This window comes from Ammospiza nelsoni, chromosome 16 (genome assembly GCF_027579445.1).
Source record: "Ammospiza nelsoni isolate bAmmNel1 chromosome 16, bAmmNel1.pri, whole genome shotgun sequence".
Lineage (NCBI taxonomy): Eukaryota > Metazoa > Chordata > Aves > Passeriformes > Passerellidae > Ammospiza > Ammospiza nelsoni.
Window position 1 is genome coordinate 9950566 of NC_080648.1, and position 21304 is coordinate 9971869.

General features: G+C 50.0%; 1 protein-coding gene across 3 annotated transcripts in view; it reads left to right on the forward strand.

Annotated features, from left to right (window-relative positions):
- JADE2 (jade family PHD finger 2) overlaps positions 1-20901 on the forward strand; it is a 74685-nt gene extending 53784 nt beyond the window's left edge. For 2 of the 3 annotated variants that reach the window (XM_059483941.1, XM_059483940.1), the window contains 4 exons: positions 5238-5699; positions 10014-10131; positions 14035-14163; positions 16363-20901. In XM_059483941.1, the coding sequence (XP_059339924.1) occupies positions 5238-5699; positions 10014-10131; positions 14035-14163; positions 16363-17222 (1569 nt within the window). In that variant the 3' untranslated portion in view covers positions 17223-20901. The remainder of the gene's footprint in view (positions 1-5237; positions 5700-10013; positions 10132-14034; positions 14164-16362) is intronic. The other variant, XM_059483942.1, reaches the window with a different exon arrangement.
- Positions 20902-21304: the final 403 nt, after the last annotated feature.

A 21304-nucleotide genomic window follows, 5' to 3' on the forward strand; every position in this document is an offset into this window, starting at 1 on the left:
GGGACTGCAAATGACCTTGATTTAGATCAGAAACCTCCAGGAGAAGGGCTTTGTGAGGCTGCCAGGAAAGTGAGATGCTCATGGGATTCATAACACAAGTATTTCACAAACCTCAGCGGGTCAGCCTTTCAGTTGTGGGGATATCAGGGTGCACCAGGGTTGGATACTCCTCACTGACCTCCTGGCTGGGCAAATAAAGTACTTACATGTGTTACATTTCCACATTTTCTGATGTGCCACAACTTAACAAACCACTGCAGATACCTGATTGCCTGCCTTGTCCACAACAGGAGAGGCAGAAATTTGGTTTTCAGATGGAAAGCAGGGTTCTCCAGGCTTTTCTATTGCAGAAGTGGGACATAGCCTCCCAGATCATGATCTCTATTCTTGGGGAGCAGAGCAGGAGCTCCCATCCATGGTGCAGCACTCTTGGTGTGAGGGCATTTGGGGAGCCCTGCTGAACCCCATGATTCCCCCTCCTTCCCCCTGCTTGCCCAGTGTGATGTCTTGGTGGTCCCAGAGAGCAGCCATTAAGCTTTGAAAAATTGAGAGAAATGTAGGGATGTGTCCTGACCCCAAGGTATCAGCTCTGGTACCTCAGCAGGAGCTGCAGGTGGAAGTCAGTGTTTACAGCAGTGACCATGGACCAGGAGCTGCTGGCTGGTGGCAGAAGGACAGCAGGGATAGGAGCCCTGCAATGCTGAGCTGTGTTTGTGCTGTCATCTTGGCTTTAATACCTTAAAGGCAGCTATTTAAAAGTAATCCCCATAGTTTGAAATGAAATCTCACAATACTTCTTTAAATCTGTCGCATTGACTCATTTTTTTTTGATGGCTCTGGGTGCTTATTCACCCTGCCAGATGGAGATACTGTGTCAGAATGGCAACTGCTTTCAAAGAACAGAGGGGCAGGGAAGGAAGCAAACAGGCTTGGCAGCATCAAAAAGAATTCAGTGTCTCTCAGGCTTCATCCTCTTAGTGACATGGGAGCTGTGAGATCCTGAGAGCTGAATGGATTTGCATTAAAGGTCACCTGAGACAGAACAGGAGCCTTGCCTCATGTGCTGGCAGCTGATAGTTTGTAAGTTTTCATGAGATTGCCACTGGGGCATTTGCCAAGGCCACCCTGCCGTGTGCAGGATGGTTTTGCTTCAAGGAAAAGGGGGAGAAGTGACAAAAAAGCAGGCAGTGCCTTTATGTAAGGATTTATGGGGTAAATTAACACCCCTAGGTAAATAAATACTCTCTGTACTCATCCATGGTACAGAGCTCTGTTTTGAAAGCTTATGTTTATGGAGCATATTTTGTGGAGCATATTTTATGGACCATATTTTTGCTAGTGCCTGTTTATACAGGTGGGATCTACCCTTGTCAGCATTTTGGGTTTGTGACCCAGCTCTGAAAGGAGGATGTTGTTTTCTGCAAAAGCATTTTTTGGGTGGGTGTTTGTTCCTGGCAGCAGCAGTCAGGTGCTGCAGGTGGGCAGGTCTGTGGAAAGATGGAAGCTGCTTCCAGGAGAGGCTTTTCCAAGTGGCCAAGAGGGTTTTGTGAAGGTGAAGTCTGGGAGGCAGGCTGGAGGAGTAGAAGACTGTCATCCAAGCAGGGCATCTCAGAGGCAGCACTGCAGCTTGAGAAAACACCCACCTCAGCCACATTTGCAGAGACAAACAGGGCAAGTCTTTGTAGGGACCTCTGTGTGTGGAGGTGTTTTTCCCCCATCCAAATTTGACCATCAAAAGGGAAAGAAACTCAGAGGAGCCTGAGAAAGGGCTCCCTGCTGCTGTCCATGCCTTTGCCCTTGCTGCTGCATGTGACTCAGCCCCTGCTCTCTGGTACAGAGCTGTGAGCCCAGTGCAGCTCAGTGTGATTGTGACTGAGCCTAAAGAACTGGCTGCTGTGCAGGGATGCAGCTCTGGAGACACCCCTTGCCTGAGTCCTGCTCAGGGGAAGTCATTACTTCATGGTGGTTCTTGTGGTCAGACATCAGGAGATGCCAGAGATCTCAGAATGCAGGAGGAATTTTCTTCTTTGCATTTCTGAGATGGAAAAGAGAGTGCCAGGAGCCAGGCTCTGGTGCAGCCTGAGTCCTGACCATGCTTTTTTGGGACTCCTCCTTGCTTGTCAGAGTGACTGGAGGAGCTCACCAAGGCAGCACAGAATGCCAGGGCTCTCTTGGTTGTTGGCAAGCTTCTCCAAAGAAGACATCATCTTCCAGCTCTCTTTTTGCTGTCACTTTTTGGAGAAAAAGCCCTTGGAAATGTCCTTCATCACTCCCCCGTTCATCATCACTTCTCTGCCCACTGCCACCCCCTCCCATTAGGCAAGCAGTGCCCCTGGTGCTCATCCCCTGGGACAACTGGTGGTTCCCAAAGCTGTCTTCTGCCTGTAGTCCTGGAAAGGCAGCACGTGGCACCAGGGATAAGAGCAGGGTGTGCTGCCCCAGCCCCATCCACCCTCTGCCCCTCATCCCCCAAGGAGTCTGAGGCTGAAATTGCCATTTTTAGCTGAGAAGCTCTACCAGGCTCCAGACCATCTGTGGTCACGAAAAATCACATGGTGGATTTTTAAGGCTGCAGAAGTGTTGTGTCTGATGGCTTGGCCAGTGTTCAGCACCGGTAATTAATTTTTCCTTCCTGAGCTCCCCTCGCAGGTCTATTGGAGGAGCTGCTTCCTTCCCCTCAGCCCCAAACTGCAGCACAGCACCGCTGCAAGCTGCTGAACTTCTGTTTGAGTGACCTTGGCAACTCAAATCATCTCTATTTCTTCCCAGTAAGAATGATTTTAGGACTAATTAGGAGCCCATGTTAAATCTCTGGGGCAGTTTTTACCCTCTCTCTCTCTCTCAGAATTTTGTTTGGAAATGGATTTGCCTGGATAAGCAAAATGTGCTGAAGTGCTTGAATGAAAGGTGCAGTAAGATAATGAAGCACAATCAATAATGAAGCAGGGACTGCTCCAGTGTTTGAGCCTGGTTCATTCTGTGTGGCAGATCCCTCCCTCCTGCCACACGTGGCTCCGTTCCAGCGCCATTCTGGGGTGGATCAATATGTTTTTATTGTTAGTTTATCCAGGGTCCCTCAGTGACTGTAGCCAACCAGGTATCTTTCTTTGTTGCCCTGTCAGCTGAACTGCCTAATTATTTTCTGTTTGCATTTTGGGCACAGTTTCTGACAAGTGCTGCTTGCCATCTGTTGGAGTAGAGAGATCCAGGATGAGTGTCACTGGATTTGCTTTATTCCTGAGGTGGAGTGGTGGTCAATGCTGGTAGCAGGACACTGTCCTGGCAGAAGACATGGGCGTGTTGTTAATGCTGTTTTTAGCACCGATGGCAGAAACAGAAGGGAAGGGACAGCACTGTGTGTGCTTCAAAAGCCAGCATGTGATATACTGACTGCCCTGAGTAAATCTGGAAGCTGCAAGTCAGGCTGGGCTCCCTCTGTCCCTCCTTCGTTGCCAAAAATAAATACTTGGGAGCAGAGCTGGTGCTTCAGCTGCGTGTGGCTGTGACGGGGCTTGTCCCAGGGGAAGGGCAGGGTGGCAGGGCAGGCACCTTCTGCCCACTGTGGTGGTGAGTGCCCTGGGCTGGCACAGGGAGCATCTGTGGGTCCCTCACAGTGCCAGGCTCCAAGCGAGTGCCAGCAGCACAGCTGAAGGAGTTGATTTTGCAAGTTACCAGATATTTTTGTGAGCAATTTCCGACTGAAATTAGGACCAAATGGCCATTTTTAAACAGGATGAGCGTGGTGTTGGAGTTCATAATCCGCTTGTTTGTGGTGCCTGTGGGAGTTGGTGCCCAGCATTGCTGCCCAGAGCCATGCTGGTACAGCCAGAGCTGCATCCAGCTCTTCCCACTGCTCTCTGAGGCTTTGGAGCAGGGCCTGGAGAGCTCTGGAAGTAAAGGATTTGGACAATGCTTGCCTAAGCTTTTCTTGGTCCTGGCAGCTTCTTGAGCGCCAGCAGACTCATAAAAAAAGTCAAAGGAAAATATCTAAAATCAGCAACGTCAAAAGTTCGCCCCCGGGTGCCTGAGCAGGATTCAGGGCTGATGGATGGGGTGATGATAAAAAGCTGTAAAATTTCTGTTCCTCAACTACTACCAGAATATATTTTTGAGATTTAAGGTGCAGCAGAGCCCCAGTAAAACTAAATGGTTTGTCATCAACATTCAGGAAATTTCACATGCCTCCACCTGGTTCTTCAGGCCACAAGTTCCTCTTCATCCCCCACAAGAACAATTCTTCTATTAACCCAAAGTAGTGCCTACAGTAATAGCCCACTTAAAAGGTCTAATTATTGCAGTTTAACTGGTCATTAGCAGCTGGAATAGACTGATTTCTTATGGATTATGGTTGAAATAATTACCTGACACTCTGAGCCATTAAAAACAGTTAATGAGTGGAGGGGGAAAAGGTGCTGACAGGGACATGGCACAGCACTGGCTGGTGGGAGTTCCTCTGTGGGACACCAGGCTAAGATTTGTTTCCTGTGGGATCCAAAGTAATTTTAGCCTGAGGTAAGTTCAGAAGATCATTAAAAAAATCGATTTGATGCAAGTTTGACAACATTGTAGCCAATGTACAAGTTCTAAAGCACTCATTTTCTGATGTTTTGCTTCAGTTACATTTTTCTTTCTTTTTTAAATGGAGCAAGTCAGAGGCTGTGTAATTTCCTGAGGAGGAAAGCATTTAGGAGCATTGGCTGCTCCTTAGATCCCGTGTTCACTCCTAAACCTTGCCATGTTCTGTATGCTTCCAGTAAAAATGGCATGCTGGCTTTAGATGTGGTAACAGAGTGGGAGTAGCTTGAGGGTGAAATACAGGTGAGCATTTCTCCATCAGGACAAATCCACTGACAGTCCTGGAGCATCCCATTGGCACAAGCTGTTCTTTGGCTTTTGACATGTCTTGTTGGAAAAACCATTGGAAGGTTCTGGTTGTGGTAGGTGAGGGATGAGCAGGGCCCCTTACAGAGGTGGATTAAAGAAGGTTAGGTGGGAAAATGCCACCTCTTGAACCCTGAGGTTCTTCTGCTTGTGTTTGTGGTGTTGGGCTCCTGGGTCTGTGTGACCGGGGCAATAGCGGGGGTTCCTCCATCAGGAATTCCTGTTGTGGAGCATCCATCACTCCATGGCAGGTGTCACCCTGCTGCTGTCCCTGGGTTTGTGGCGTGCCCGTGTCACCTGGTGTGTTGGTGGGTGTCCCCTCATTGCTGTCCCTGAGCCCTGTCCCTCTGCCGCAGTGCTCCATGCCCGCCTGTGTCACCGCATTCCACGTCACCTGCGCCTTCGACCACAACCTGGACATGAGGACCATCCTTGCAGACAACGACGAGGTGAAGTTCAAGTCCTTCTGCCTTGAGCACAGCACCGGCGCCACCAAGTTGCCCGAGGAGGCACGGACAGAGCCCGACCAAGCCCAGCTGGACTTGGAGAAGGTCACGCTGCGGAAGCAGAAGCTCCAGCAGCTGGAGGAGGACTTCTATGAGCTCGTGAAGCCTTCAGAGGTGGCAGAGAACCTTGACTTGAGTGAATCACTGGTGGACTTTGTCTACCAGTACTGGAAGCTGAAGAGGAAAGCAAACTCCAACAAGCCGCTGCTGACACCAAAAACGGATGAAGTGGACAACTTGGCTCAGCAGGAGCAGGATGTTCTCTACCGACGCTTAAAGCTCTTCATGCACCTCAGGCAAGACCTGGAGAGGGTGAGTACAGCTTCTCCTTCAGTGCTGTGCCCCAGTGCCCATCAGGGCTGCTGGCACCCACAGGCAGCACAAGCCCTGCTCCCCTGGCTCAGTTTGACTCCCCTCACAGTTTTGTTCTTCCATCTTCATTCAAAAACTTAGCAGTGCTCGGTGTGTGCACATCATCACTGCCAAAACACTGACAATGATGGAATAAATTAGTGTTGGGCTCATCTGGGGGTTCAAAAGAACAAATGTGTGCAGGGAGAGGTGCCTTGGCAGGCTGGGTGGGTAGGAGGCAGATGATGCTGCAGCTTGTGCCCACTATACCTAAATAGTTTCATAAAATTATCCTGTGTTGTCCCTCAGGTGCTTTGCAGCAGCAGGGCTTGGGAACACATCATTATTTACTTACATTAAACATCAAAGATGAGTGAAAGCAGAGTGAGGGCAGGGCCAGTGGGACTGGACATGGCTGCCCTGCTGCAGCCAAAAGTGGGTCATCTCCTCAGGGAGCAGAGGCAGAGCCAGGCCAGAGGATGCAGCACCTGCAGCTCCCAGTGGTGCAGGACAGCCTGGAATCCTCCCAGCCAGAGCAGAGGAGGCAGCAGCCTCCACAGCAGCTTTTTGGGTGAGAGGGAGCATTGGTGGAGCAGCAGTGCCCCAGCGGTGCCAGAGCTCCCTGGGCTGGGCTGGCTGCCACCCCGTGCAGCTGCCTCTGGATTTGGCCGTCACGGCTGCACGAGGGCAGGAGCAGGGATGGGGCAGAGGCTGGAGAGGAGGAGCAGCTGGAAGGTGAGAAGCAGCAAGGGGAAGAGGCACAGGGGAAGAAGCAGCACACACAGAACCTGGGGTGAGCTGGCAGAGAAGGGACAGGTGCAGTGGTGCTGCTGCTGGGAGGCACATGGGTGTAGCACACTGCAGCAGTGGCACAGGGACAGGCAGGGCAGGGATGCCAAGCCTGGCATGCACAGCCCAGGCTCCTTCACTTCCTTTGCTTAATACCCAAGCCCTGCTGGTCCCCTCTCTCTGCTCCTGCCAGAGGGGTGAATCCACTGCCCTTGCCCAGGTCCCTGTTAGACCCCTCACTCACAGCTTAGGGAGCCTCTAGGAGCAAGGAAAGCAGGAGAACAGCATTGTTCTGACCTGGTGGATATGGTGCTGTGGTTTCCTGAGCTGAGGGTGCAGTAGGTGACATGCCCTTCCCTGGGAGGTGAAGGTGGTGGGGATGCTGGCCCTGCATGTCCCTGAGCCCTCCCTTCAATCTGCTGTGGGTCTGCAGCATAACTGACCCTGTGGGGAGAAGGGCAGTGTGGGTGGGCACTGTGTCCGTGTCCAGGTGGGGGTTCAGCTTTGGACCAGCCTGCCCTGGTCCCCTGCTGCACCCACTCCCGTGTGGATCCTGGAGCCAGAGAGCTTCTTCTGTGTAGAAATAGTTGGATTTGAACCTGTTGGTCTATTTTCTGTGATTCTGTGGGCTTTCATCCCTGTGGTCATCATTGCCATCCCTTTGCCAGTCTGCCCCCACTTTGTTCCTGCCTTTGCTTACCACATTTCCATCTCTGTGCTGGGCTGGTGCCACCATTAGTGGGTCTCCAGCAACAGGTTGCATCTGACTGATGCAAGGGTGACAAGTTCAACTCACTTTTCCCCCTCATCTGCTCTATACTGTAAATCTGAACCAGGCTGCTTTGCCTCTTGCTGCTCCCTTTTGTTGCCAGCTTGGCTTTTCCAGCTGCACTGAACCACTGTGCATCCATGGGTACCATGCTTTGCTCACGGCAGCTTCTCTTTGATTTCTTTGTGTCAAAACTACGTGTTTTACCAGATTTCTCATGTTCCAGAGTTGCCTCCAGGCTTTGTGGGGTGTGCCCATCAGCATTCAGCCTCTGCTTAGCAACTCCCTGCCAGGTTTCACTGCCTGTGCCTGGAAGATCTGTTTGTTTGTTCTGCTTCCAAGAGTGGAACAATAAACACCAGCCAGATCAAAGTCCAGTGCTCAGATGGGTGATAGGGCTTTAAATCCAATTGTGGGCAGAGCATCCCAGGTATCTGATCCTGCACCTGGCAGGTCACTGCCACCCTGGCTCACTTGCAGATAGTCAGGAATCACATCAAACTGGGATCAGAGAGGAGCAGCCTGGAAGGCTCTGAAGGCTTTCAGAGGGTGTCTACAGGATGTCATGTTGGATTTTAGCAATTTCAGCAATTAATCTGACAGAAGTGATTCTGGGGCTGGTCATGGTGTAGGGGTGCAGGAGTTGGGGAGGCAAAAGCAGAGAGCAGATGACTTGGGGACAGCCATAGTGATGGTGGTTCTCTCTGTCATTTCTTAATCCCTGACATTTCTGTACTTCACAGTGTTAGCAAATTAAAGCTATTACCTGGGAATCCTAATACAGCCCCCCCATTGTATTTTTGGCCTTTTTTAACCCTCTTTGCCTTTTTTAAAAAAGCTTTTTCCAAGGACTGGATGTTTAAATTAACTTTAACAAAAAGCTGTGGTTTCCAGGCTTTCACACCAGCATCTAAACTTGGCTTGGGGAAGCAGCACTGGGTGGTGTTGAGCTGTGTAAGTGTGGGTAAATACCAGCAGTCTCTAAGCAAAGCTAAAGTAATGTTTTCTTCCAGGAATATCAAATCATAGGGAAGAGATATGGCCAAACTCTTGGAGAGTCAGGTTGCCAGAAGCAGTTGTTTTCTTCATAAAGAAATAGTTTGATGTTTTCTCCAATCCAGAAAGAAAAAAAGAGAACATAGTAAAATATGCTATAGAACTCCCTGCCTTGTATTTACAGCTAGGGGATTCAACAACAACAACAAAAAAAGAGCAGCTTCTTCTCCTTTTTTCTTAAACATTCCCAAATTGTCCTTAAGTGAGGCAGGGGTTGCCTGCAGTTCTCCTGCTGCCCTCACAGCCTGTGATGGCAGATACAAGGTAAGTGTGGGACGATGTCCTGGCTTGCTGTGTCATTGTGAGAGGCTCCTGGCCACGCTGGGACAGTCCCCCAAGCCTGTAAATACTCTCTGCAGAGAAGGGTGTGAGCATGAGGAGGGGAGGAATCGAAGACATCAGGGTCACACGTGGGTGTGGACATACCCATGTGCACATTCCTCTGTTCAGGCCACCTCCCCTTTACCTTATTACAGGCAGCATCAAAAAGCTGAGTAAATGCTGTCAAATCCTGTTAGCTGCCATTAGCATTTTATACTCTGCAGCTGAAAGCCTCTGCTTGCTCCAAAAGCCTTGATGTCCATTGTGGCAGCAGTGCCAGAGCCTGGCTCTCCAGCCACCCTTACGTGGGGCTGGCAAAGGCAGGGCATGAAACTCATCAAGTGCCAGGAGTTATCAGCAATAATTCTGTCATCTTGTGCTGCTGGGGGTGTTTATCAGCAGCAGGGTTTAGCTGCTGCTGCTGCAGGGCTCACGTGAGCTGTTATATTTTGTGCTTTGCTGTTTGTGTTCAGAGCTTCAGATAATCACAGAATGGGTTGGGTTGGGTGGCACCTTAAAAGATCATCTTATTCCAGCCTCACTGCCATGGTTAATGAAAGTTCTTGAGCTGGGACAGAATGCACCAGTGATTTACAGGTAGCTGTGGAGCAAGTGTAAATATCCATATGGAGGGGCCAGGTTTGAGGCAGGGAGCTGCTGCAGCTGCTGACCTGGGGCAGCATCACCAGGGAATTTTGCTGTGTTTTCTGTGCTTTTCCCTGGGATCTGCTTTAGGGCAGTCCTGTGAACCTCTGCCATCCCCATCCCAGCTCAGTCCCTCCCCTGCACTGGCTGTGGGAGGAGGGCTTGTCCCTCTTGCAAAAGGTGCAATTTGTGTATGAGAACTGGGGGCACTGAGCTGCTTCATCGAATCTGGCATTTTTTGTGCAGTGGCCATGTCAGGTGTGAACAGGAATGTGCATGGTGCAGCTGCTGGGCCAGGGGCTCAGCAGAATGCTCAGGTGTTGGTGTTGGCCCTGTCCATGCCTGTGTTAAATGCTCCTTCTGCAGCACCTTCCTCATCTTCCTCATCTTCCTTCCCAGCCTCCCCTGCCCACCGTGGGCTCCTGGCTGATCCCAGGACAGAGCTGTTTGGGCTTGGAATGATTCACTGCATGGCTCTTCCCAGATGTACCACACAGTTTGGGTCCAGAGCCCGCTCTGCCAGCCCTGGCTCACCCAAAGGGCCATGGCAGGAGGGCAGCACAGATGATGGTGAGGTGAAAAGGATGGAATCCCAGGGAGTGGGGATTTCCCTGGGTAGCAGGAGCAGCAACACAGCTTGAGGGGACCTGCTGTGACCCTGCCTAAACCAGACACTGTTTCTTGTGTTTCTGTAGGTTAGAAATCTCTGTTACATGGTGACAAGACGGGAGAAAATGAAACACACCATTTGTAAACTGCAGGAGCAGATCTTCCATCTCCAGATGAAGCTGATTGAGAAAGATCTTTACCCAGGTCAGTACCACAAAACTCACTCTCACAGATGCTTCCCACTGAAGCCAAATTGTGTGCCAGGGAAGCCAGAGCTGCCCCCTCCCCTGATGTGTTATTTTGGCATGGCTCATATATTGACTCAGAAGCACTCAATAAAGCCAGACTGGAGTGCTGGAGCTGTTTGCCTTCACAGATCCCTCTTGATCCTCCCCTTCCCAGAAATCACTCAGGACCAAGCATTTGCTTAGGTGGGGGTGCTGAGACAGTATTTGGTGACTTTTTGTGAGCTGGGGCTGCTTGGGAGGAGATGGCACATCCTGGGCACAGGGCTGCTCTGCAGCAGGCACAGGCTGGAGCCCTGCCTCAGGCTCTTTGCAGATGCCTGTGAGCATTCTGTCAGGAATCAAGGGTTAAGCTGCTGGTGGGGAGCCTGTTGCTCCAGGAGACCAGCTCCTTTAGCTCTGGTCAGCTGCAGCTCCCTGCTTCACATACCCTTAGTGGAGATCATGCTGCTGACTGCAGAGCCTCTGCCAACTTTTATTAAGGAGCTGAAATAAAGCTGGTTTCCTTTTGTCCTACTTTTTTTTTCCTTTTGCACAAGCAGTGGCAGAGCCCAGAGCTCCTGCTCCCTCCTCCTTCTCCTCCTGTGCCTCCTGTGGCAGGGCAGAGCAGCCCCTGTGGCTGCAGAAGAGTTTTTCCAGCAGCAGCATCTGGTGCTTTGGCAGCCGCTTCCGACGGTTGTTGTGTTTGTGGCTTTGGAGTTGTGTTTGAAGCCATCACATGGTTGGGGTTTCTTCAGGAACTGTCTGGGCTGAGCTTTCCTTGACAAAAGTCTCCTTTGACTGAAGTTTTGGAGGCTGAGGAACGTGTGTGCTGAGATGTCTGTGAGTCAGGCCCATGCAGATTCCTGCTGATAGCCAAGGCCAGGCAGCGGTGGGGCACAGGAGGGCTGGGGGGCCCCAGGGTGTGCTCTGAGCTGATGTGGGCCCTGCAAATCCCAGTCCCTGGCGTACTCTGAGTTGCTCTGCCTGTCCTTACTGGACCAGAGGTACAACTCAGCCGCCTGAACACACACAAATGGTGTTTGCACTACTGGGGACCCCACATTGCACATCCATTCCCTGGCACCCAGGGTGTTATGTGCACATTATTCCTGAGCTGGACCCCCTCCTCATTATCCCAGCCAGCAGCATCCCTGCCATGTGCTGTCACTGCCAGCTTCTGTGGGTTTTGGAGGCGTCACAGGGGACTTCAGGATGCTCTTTAAACCCAGCCCAGCATTCACAGCTCTCAGAAGGAGACACAGGCACAGGGTAGCTTGCCAGGACAGATTTTTAAGCTCTCCTCTCTTGCAGACAAGGTGTTAGATAGCTGGAAATGCCCTTGGGGACCTGTGTTCCCTGAAATGCCCTTGGGGACCTGTGTTCCCCAAAATGCCTTGGGGTTCATGTCCAAACCTCTCTGATGCAGCAGTGGGATGGGAGCCAGCAGTTCCTCCCAGGGACAGTGGGGGTAGGTGAGCTGGGAGCCTCACCAGTGGGGTGCAGATGCCAGCCAATGATGGGGAGCTGTGTTGAGGCTCTGCTGATGGTGTTTTGGGGCTGTCTGCATTGCCCATTGGTGCTGTGCAATTGCCCTTCCCCAAAATGTTATGGGTGTACTTGAGAACAGCATGGCTGCTGTGCCCATGGTGTTTGTTCTGCCTGAAGGTGAGTGATCAGAGACAAACCCACGGTGGGAGGGTGGCTTGGGCAGGGTTTGGTGTGCAGGGCTCATTTCAGACCTTGTGCTGCAGATGCCCTTCCCTCCTGCCCTGTCTGGCTGGTGTTTGCACTTTTCCAGTGTGAACCGACCGAGCTGAGCTGCTTGTCTCCCCTGGGATGGACTTACTGCTTGAGCCTGAGCAGGGACTGACTGCTTCCTCTGGGACCCAGCTCCCCTGAGTCCCTGCTGCCAGGGAAACAGCCCAGCTCCAGGAATTTGGTCCTGGCATCTCCAGGTGGTTTGGGCATCTGGGTCCTTCCCATGCCAGGGGGACATTAGGCACCCTTCAGCATCAGTCTGTAGAGTGTCCTGAGCTCAGGAGGAGTTCCCCTGCCAGGACCACACCAGGAGCTGCAGATACTCAGCGTCCAGTGGAACCAAAGCTTTGGATAACTCACTGCTGCCTTTTCCAGCATTACAAAGCACTCACTGATTTGGAAGGGGGGAATGGTTCTGTTAGCATCCTCCCCCACAGCTCCTGACCAGGATGCTCCCCCTCCATACCTGGGCTTCCTGGGAGAAAGGAAGATGTCTCCATTATTTCACCAGGATGAGGCCAGTTTTTAGCTGCTGTGCAGTAGCCATCCACTGAGATCTGTTGGGGTTGTTCCAAAGATGGTTTTGGCACAAAGGTTTTTTTGGACCGGCTCCCACACAAAACTCAGAACAGGAGGGGTTTATTTTTCCCGCTGTCAAATGATCATTTAAGCAGGAGATTCTTAATAAAATCAGTGAGAACTTCCCGTGTAAAATGAACCTTCCTCTCTTCCCTGTATTTTTCTTGCACTGAGTGGAAAGTAAACACTGTCTGGCTTTGAAACACGGCTACTATTTTGACAGGTTCCTCTTCAAAAAGTGCTGCTCGGGTTTCTCTTTAGCCCCGTTGTGCTGTCTAAACAAAGTTAGATTTTGATTTTGTAAGCGAAGTGAAAAATGTGTCTGCCTTCCTCCCATTACTTGGCAGGAACGTAGCAAATACCAAATTTGCTTTTGCATTTCTTCCTTTCTTTTTGTAAGTCCTTTGGTCAGGAGGGGTTCCTGGCTAGCAACTCCAGGACTGTAAATCCTCTGTTAATTCAGACTCAGGCAGGTGTAATGCAAATTCCCTCCCCTGCCCACCCAGTACATTTCCACTGCTGCTGCAGGGGGAGAGCTGAGGTTATTCCCTCTGACCCCTCCACCCCATGGCCTCTTTGCTGAGGATTTGCTGCTGGCTCACACAATAAACTGATTTCTTCCTTAAGATCATTGTTTATAGCCAATGGCTAAACTCTGAAAAACTGGCCAGACTGAAAAACTGCCTGTCTTGCCTCCATTTCCACGAGCCACCCACATTTTGGTTTAAAGGCAATATCCTTCCTTCTCTGAAAACTAACAGAAGTTTTAGCATGGACTTCTGGGGGAGAATTGCCTAAAAGAGAGTAAGTAAAAACTGCTGAAAGTATTTTACTTGGCAATACAAGTTGTACTTTTATAGGGTATTTGTCCTGTTTACCCAAGAGGAATAAATCCAGTAGAAGTTCAAAGCCATTTAAGAAATGCTAATTTTTAGCTGAATGTCTTTATAGCTAAGAGTTAGATCCCTACCTTTCCATAGACAGTCCTGGTCATCTTTCCTACCTATATGACTTTGGGGTTTTTTCACTTCTGCACAGTTTTGCCAAAAGGTCAGATCAAGGTTGGCTCTAAAACTGCTGGTACCTTTGCTCGGTCAGTCTGGCTGTGCAGCGGAATCCCCTCTGGAGATGCTCTTGTTGGTGATGGGTGACACAGCACCAGGTTTGTAGGTCACTATGGCACCTGCAAGGTGTCTGAGCAGGATTTGGGGTTACTCCCTAGTGGGTCCTCACCCCATAGTCCTGCTCCAGGTCTGTAGCTGTAGAACCTCCAGCAAATCACCTGCCTTCAGTGGGGCTGCTCTTGTGGCCACTCCTCTCCAAGGCTAAAATCTCATTTTTTTTATAACCTACAGGATTAAGATTTTCTTAAAATGTAGAGACCTTATCCTACAGCTGGCCAGAGAGTGGCCCTTGCTCTCCTTTTGGCTTGGAGGTGTTTGCAGGTCTCCACTGCAGGGGTTGCCCAGGGGAACTCGCTCACCGCAGCATCCCTGATGCCTCGTCTCACATGGCGTTTTCCTTTTTTCCTAAAAAATGCCAGAACAAACTGGGAAGAAGACAAAGGGTAAGAAAAGTGACCCAAGAAGGAAAGGAAGAGATGGTAGAAAAAATAGTCCTGAGAAGACAGAGAAAAGGAAATCGGTCAACGAAACTGTTTTGGGACAACTGGGTAAGTCTGATTTTATGGCGCAGAGCTGACCCGCGGTGCTGGAGGCTCCCTCTTTTGGGGAGCAGGGTTAAGAGTCCCAGCCCCTGATCCCTCCTGCATGTAACACCGTGGAGTTACACTTTCCATCTCACTTTTGTGGGAATCAGCCTGAATTATCCAGGTCCTGCTAGAGAGACTGGCTCAGAAACATGCTCACTGGCAGGGCAGGGGATTTAAAATTCCCCCCTGTAGCACCAGGATTGGGAGAATGTGTTACAAAACCTGTGATGTGCTGCTGGAGCGGGATTTCACTTTCAGGTGATAAAATCAGACTTACCCACCCCATCGTAGGGCTGCTCCCCTGTTCCCTCTGTGCTGTGCAGTGATGCTGAGTGCAGCACGTGGGCTGTGAGGTGTTCTGTACCATCCATGGCATGTATGGCCATGCTGGTTGTGCCAGTGGTGCAGGAACATCTAGGAGTCAGGCACAAAGCTCATCCATCTCTTGAATTTGCTCAGGGGTGAGGAACCTGGCCCTGCACATGCTTCAGCCACCTCCAGCAGGTCCCCATCACCTAAAAGGTTGTTTTGGACAAGGTCTTTGACAACTGCATATGGTTTTTACGTGGAATTGGGCTGTTGCTTGACTTCCTCTGGAGCTGCCACCTCCACCAGCAGAGGCAGGAGGTGATGAGTTCATGTGTGCCTGGCTGCCAGGGCACAGGGGAGCACTGGTCCTTTGAGACTCTCAGGCAGTCTGGAGATGCTGTAAAACCCTCCAGCGGGTACCGAGCATTTCTGTGGGAGGTCTGGTGGTCTGGACCTCCCTGCCTTGCTCTGCTTTGCACATTGCTCACCTGACTATACTGCTTTCTGTCATCTCAGAGCTGTTGGAAATGGGGCTTTTGCACTCATTCTGTCTCTGCTCTTGTTTGCTAAAGAAGTTTTGGATTTACTGGGGCAAATTCCAGCAAACAATGGAGGCTGGAGAATCTCAGAGGAAAACTGCATGGCTATGAGCTTAGGAAACCAGGCAACTTGACCCAAAACTTCACCAAGGTCTTGTTACCTCCTCCATTTTGTGAAGGGTTTGAAGCATCCCTTGGGGCTGCTGTCATCAGAGCGGGGCTGGGGAAGGTGAGCTGGGCAGTGCTCTTGCCCACAAAACTTGGGCTGTTTGGTGTTTGGGTACCACATAACACTCAAAGTTCATCCTTGCTCCTGCTTCACCTTTCCTGCCTTGGGCTGTTGTCAGGGTGGGTGCTGTCTTCTCCAAAAAGGCTGTGGTGAGTTGAAGGAGGTGCAGGGTCACAGCCTGTGTTGCTGCTCACAGGTGATGGTGATGTAAGGCTGACACTGCTACCGGCAAACCTTGTGGGCATGAGTCACCCTGCCCAGGCCACTACTCTTTCCCTCTCTGTTGCTGGACTGACTGTTTCGAAGGAAAGCTCTTCCTGAAATCCAAAATCAAACCTCATTTTTCCTCCATCCATAAAACCACCTCAGATGTTGAACCCGTGGGTTTCTGTTTCAGAGATTAAAACTGCCTGTGCCTGTGTAGGTGTGCACCTTTCCCATTACTAATTGGACCCAATTAGCCCAGCCCACAGTGCTCACTCTTGCTCTCAATGATCATTATCAGGAAGCTTTTTAGCTTTTTCCATTCCAGCCTTCATCTCTGCTCCTCTTCTTCAGTTTCCATGCCTTCTGAGATGTTCTCAGACCTGCAGAGCAGGTGGTCCCATCACAGCAGTGGTCCCCTCACCACACTGGCTGATTAGCTCTGGGGGTGGCCTTGCAGCAGCTGCTTCCTGGGGAACCTGCATTCCCCTGTCCTGCTCTGTCACCATATTTTTTAACTTACGCTTGAATTGTGTGTCGTCCACCTTTTCATGAGAATGTTTCCACCTGTGCCAGGATGTGCCATTCCTTGTCATCTTCACTGAAGGAAGAAGCTTGGTTTGGGTTCAGGGAGGTTTGTGGAGAGTTGGATGTGAGGGACTGCTCGGGCTGTTGTGCTGTGACCCCAGTGAACCCCAAGTTCAGCACTAGTACTAGAGTAACCCCCGCTCTGTGTCTGGTGGGTTGCATTGTAGTTGATCTTCCAAGGGTTTCTCCAGTGCCAGGGAGTTTTGGTGGTGTGGGTGATGGTGATAGAGGGCAACATGGCTGTTCCTGTTCCTGGCTTCTGAGGCAATCTTCCACTCTTGTTTTCCCCAGGCTTGTCAACCTCCTTCCCCATCGACGGGACCTTCTTCAACAGCTGGTTGGCACAGTCAGTGCAGATCACTGCGGAGAACATGGCGATGAGCGAGTGGTCACTCAACAACGCCCACCACGAGGCCAGCACCCCCGGCCTCTCTGAGGAGCTCCTCCAGGACGAGGAGACCTTGCTGAGCTTCATGATGGACCATTCCCTCAGGTCCCCGTTCAGGCAGAGCGAGACCACAAAGAAAGTGAAAAGCAGAACGAGAACGAACACTAAGAAAAAGCTGCCAAGGAGCAGCCCCTGTGCAGTGAGCGGGGGCCACCCGGAGGGCTCAGAGCCCTGGACTAACAACGCCAGCAACTTGGAGGATCCCACCAAGCCCTTCTCTCTGGATTCCAGACCCAGCAAGTCGGAAAAAGGGGCGGCAAAGCTCCCCACCGACCGCAAAGGGACGGGCGAGGCCAAAAAGGTGGCCAGGAAGGGCTCTCTCCAGAAAGCCAGCGAGCCTCACCCCCCTGCTGGGACGCGGGGCTGCGCCAGCAAGGAGGAGGAGGAGGAGGAGGAGACGCCGCGCTGCGCTCAGCCAGAGCCCAGCCCCGCGGCCAAAGTGCCTGACTCCATAGGTAGCCCCAAAACCATCGTGCGGTTCAAATTACCAAAGGAGAGCCGGGGGGCGCGGCGGGCGCAGCCCCCCAAGGCCGAGGGCGCTGGCGGAGCTGCCCTGCGGCGCTTCGAGGCCGACACGGACGGATACTTCTCCGACGCCGAGATGAGCGACTCGGACGGGGAGTCCCGCGGCGGCCGGGCGCAGCGGGGCCAGCTGGAGGCGGCCGGCGAGGACATCGTCAGGATGAGCATCCTGGCCTCCTAATTCCTCCGACCGCGCCGGCTCCGTGAGGCCTCAACCCAGTTCCAACTGCCATGTCCAGTTTCTGCCTGGTGTCGCGGCGAGGGGGGTTTTTAATATGTGTATATAGTTGGAAATTCGGCACTGTTGTCTTTCTCTTCTCGAAACGCCTGAGATACAGCTTCAGCTTCACCGACATCGACGACTGTGACAGCAGTGGTCCCTCCCCGGCTCCCTACCAGACCCCACTGCCTGGGAACGTGAGCCGGCACCCAGCAGGACCGACGTCGAGGGCGCTGAGAGGGTGGAGGGTGCCGGTATACCCGTGCTTTCTGCAGGGATGACAGTTCAATTAATGGGCATTATTTAATGAGGGGCAGATTTCTGCCTGGGACGGTTGCCCTCAGAGCAGGGAGCGATAGAGGGTCCGGCAGTGGCCAGCTGTGGGAGGGGAAATTCCCACCTGTGTGTGCGGAGAGAAGGAAGCGAAATAAGAGATTCTAAAATAAATAATGACTAAAGCACAAAAAGCTTGTTGGAGGAAAACGCTTGGGGTGGAAGAGAGCAATGTTACATTTCTATTTTTAGGGAAAAAACCTCTTGGTCGTTATTTTTCCCCTCACCTTTCCATCTGGTTGGGATCCATCCAGGGGCCAGGATGCAAACGTCCTCCCCATCCATTCCCCCAGTGAGGTTCTTAGAAACATTGAAGGGATTTACTCAGGTGAATGGATCAGCAAGTGGAGAATGGAAATGTGGGGCTGGATGGAGGAGGAAAGCATCCTTTAAAACCACCATGGGGAGTCAGGGTTGGTGTAACCTGGGAGGCTGAGCAATTTTTTTGCCCATGCTTCCCTCCAATGCTGCTGTGGTCCCACCATGCCAGGGCAGCACATTTGAAATCCCCCTTGCAAACCAAAACCATGGCCCCAAGGCCAAATGTGCCGTCACTGAGGGGAAATTATGTTGCCACCACCATTATGTTTTCCTTCTAAATGCTACAATGGAAATGGTGAATTTATTCCTCTCCATCCTTTGTTTTGTTTTGGTTTTTTTTTTTTTAAACCTTAAATCCTGGTTACAAGCTGTTGACTCGTTGTGGGGGGGTGATTCACAGAAGCTGACATTATAAATATTACAATAATTTAATGCATAAAATGTCCCCAATAAGCCTTAAATGTTGTTTAAAAGCCCATGTTACCTATAAGTCAGGCGAATTTCCATGTTTGCACTTAATTGCACCATTACTTCGGTTTTGGCTTCAAAGGTCACAGTTAAGTCATGCTACGTGTTTTATTGGAGTGACCCCAGTGTGAGCTCAGGGAACAAAAAAAAAAAAAAGGAATTCACTGAAACTTTTGTTGTTGTTGTTTTTTAAAAATAAAAAATGTTTTAAAAAAAAACTAAAAAAAAAAAAACAAAACCAACCCAAACCTGGGACACTTCTGCAACCGGTTAAAACCCATCACTAAACAAAAAAACCTTGCAATTGTCAAACCAATCAGTCAAAGAATTTTGTGGATGCCAAAGAAATATTTTGACAGTCAAGCAGCACAGCCAGAAACCGGAAACTTGTCATTATGAAAAAAATAAATTGGAAGTTATTTAGCAACCAAGGACTAAAGACACACTCATACCACACTGCTGCAGCGTTAGGTTCCAAGCTTGCTCCGAGGGATGCTGCTGCTCCGAGACCGCATCCTGCCATTTTGGTTTCCGATGCTTTTTGCTCATTTCACTGTGAGCTTTCTTTTTGAAACTCTGAGACTATTTCGATTGGTGTTTTAGAGTAGATCATCATCTTTATCAGCCTTCCAAAGTCCTTATTATTGATCAAATTGCAGCAAAGATCAGCGATGACAGCCCAGCTGATCCCAGACACGGCGACCGGTGGGGGCTGCGGGTGGGATGCCCAGCCCTGCCTGAGCCCAACACTCACCTGGCTGAGACTGACCGTGCCTGGGAAGGAATCTTCCTCAGATGGGAAAAATGTGACACAAGTTATTAGTGGGGGAAAAAACAAAAGAAAACAAAAAAACAGCAAAATACCAACAAAACAGGAACTACCTTTGTTATAAATTAGCATAATCCATTGAGGTTGGAAATGAAAATCTGCTCATTAATTAAGGCTCAGTATGTTCAGATAATGTTAAATACAGTAAATAGGACTTAGTTTATCTTATCAGGCTTGCTAGCTTTAGCTCCAGTATCCTAGTATACGAGTCATAACAATAATCAATATGCTGCCTTTTAATGAATCTTGCTTCCGTGTGCTTCACTCAATTATGGTTAAAAAAAAGCAATCCACAAATTTCACTGTACACAGTTCCATTCATCAGCTTCTGCACTACTTGTCTTCTCAGTACAGGAAAGCAAAAATGGGGAAACTTTAAAGAACAACCAACCTGGCACCTCCAACATTGGGCAATAGCACAGTTTGAAACACTCCCAAAATATCAGGCATCATGTTTTGCCATCAGGAGATGGGGGAAAAGCTAAGCAAGCTGGTGGGGCACAGGGAGAAGAATGGGATGGCAGGAATAGAGAGGAGGAAAAGGGCTCTGGTGAGCTTTGGGGCTGAGCAAGGGCTGGACCATGGCAGGATGGCTGCAGCCACCCCAGAGCATCCCCTGCCTGGCGTGTCCTGGGAGCAGGGGAGTCTGGTGTTCTGGAGAGAAAATGCACAAGGAAAATATTTTTGATGTTAATGTAAATGTATTTTGAAATGAATAGAAAGAGAAGAAAAAAAGGTTTATTTTAGTACAGAAATGTTATCTTTTAAGATGTATAAACTGCAGGAACTGACATTTGCACTGTAAGAGCACCTGTTTCCTTGGAGAAGCAGCCGCTGTTGAGATGAGGATGCAGAAAGCATCATTCCCTGATGGAGCACAGCCCCTCACCAGCCCCAGCCCTGATGGCTGAGGGAGTTTCCCCAGGGCAGCTCCCATTCCACACTCCCATTTTCCCCACACCCATATTTTGATTTTTTTTTTTAATTTTTCTTTTTTTTTCTTTTTTCATTTGCACCTATGTTACGGGGTTAGGATGCCTGCTGTCCCATGGAGCTCACCCCAAAGTTGGATGCAGAATGGAGCCAGGATGGATGCAGGCTGCAGGAAGATGCTGCTACAGGGCAGGGCATGAAGTTTGGTTGTTCTTTAAGGAAATCCCCTGCAGTTTGCACCATTCCACATGCAAACCAACCCACTTCACATCAGTTACAGGAAACGATATGAATGTCACAGGAGGAGAAACCCTTCTGTTTTCTTTGTTTCAAAGAACGTGATGTGCCATTTGTTAATACAAAAGAGAAATATTGAAAATATATTGAAAAGAGCAATTTTAAATTATTTTTGGCTTATGTTGCAATATTTATTTTCTTGTATTAGAAATTCCTTTGTAGAGAAAAAATGTATTTTTCATTAATGCAAAAACCTATTTCTCCTTTTTGTACATTTTCCATGTTAGTTAATCCTTAAAGCAATATAATGTTATCAAACTCGTTCTGTGTGAGACTGTATTATGCATGCTATTTGTGTTGCCTTGGAATAGCTCTGTCTGCCATTATTTTCATCCTGTTTAGATACAGTGTATGCTTTAATACACATTGGGACCATGGCCCATTGCTTATGAAAAGAAACCCCTTTGCATTCCTCAATGTGTTGGCTAATGCAGTCAATAAAGCAGTGTTTTCTGTGTACCTCGTGTTGGTGTAGTGAGCATGGTCACACAGAGCAAGCTCATGCCAGGGATGCAGGGATGCTGGTCCAGCCCTGCTGATGCAGCCACTCTGCCTGTGAGTAGCAGATTTTTGAACTTTCATTGCATTTCCATTGCCAAATCTTAGCCAGCTCTTGGGGAAACACAGCTGGAGATGTTTCTAACAGCTGGAAGGGCAAGCCCAAGCAAGAGGATGTTCACAAAGTTCCCCATGCCTGAAAGTTTCTGTAATTCAAGGTAGCTCCCTTTCTGGTGGAGATTTAAGTCTTGTTTTGCAGACTTGGAGCAAAGCCCACAGAGGAAGTCCTGCTGTGAGACAGGATGCTCAGAGGAACAGCTTCTTGCACCAGGAGCTGCTTTAACAGGCAGGGAAACACTGCTAG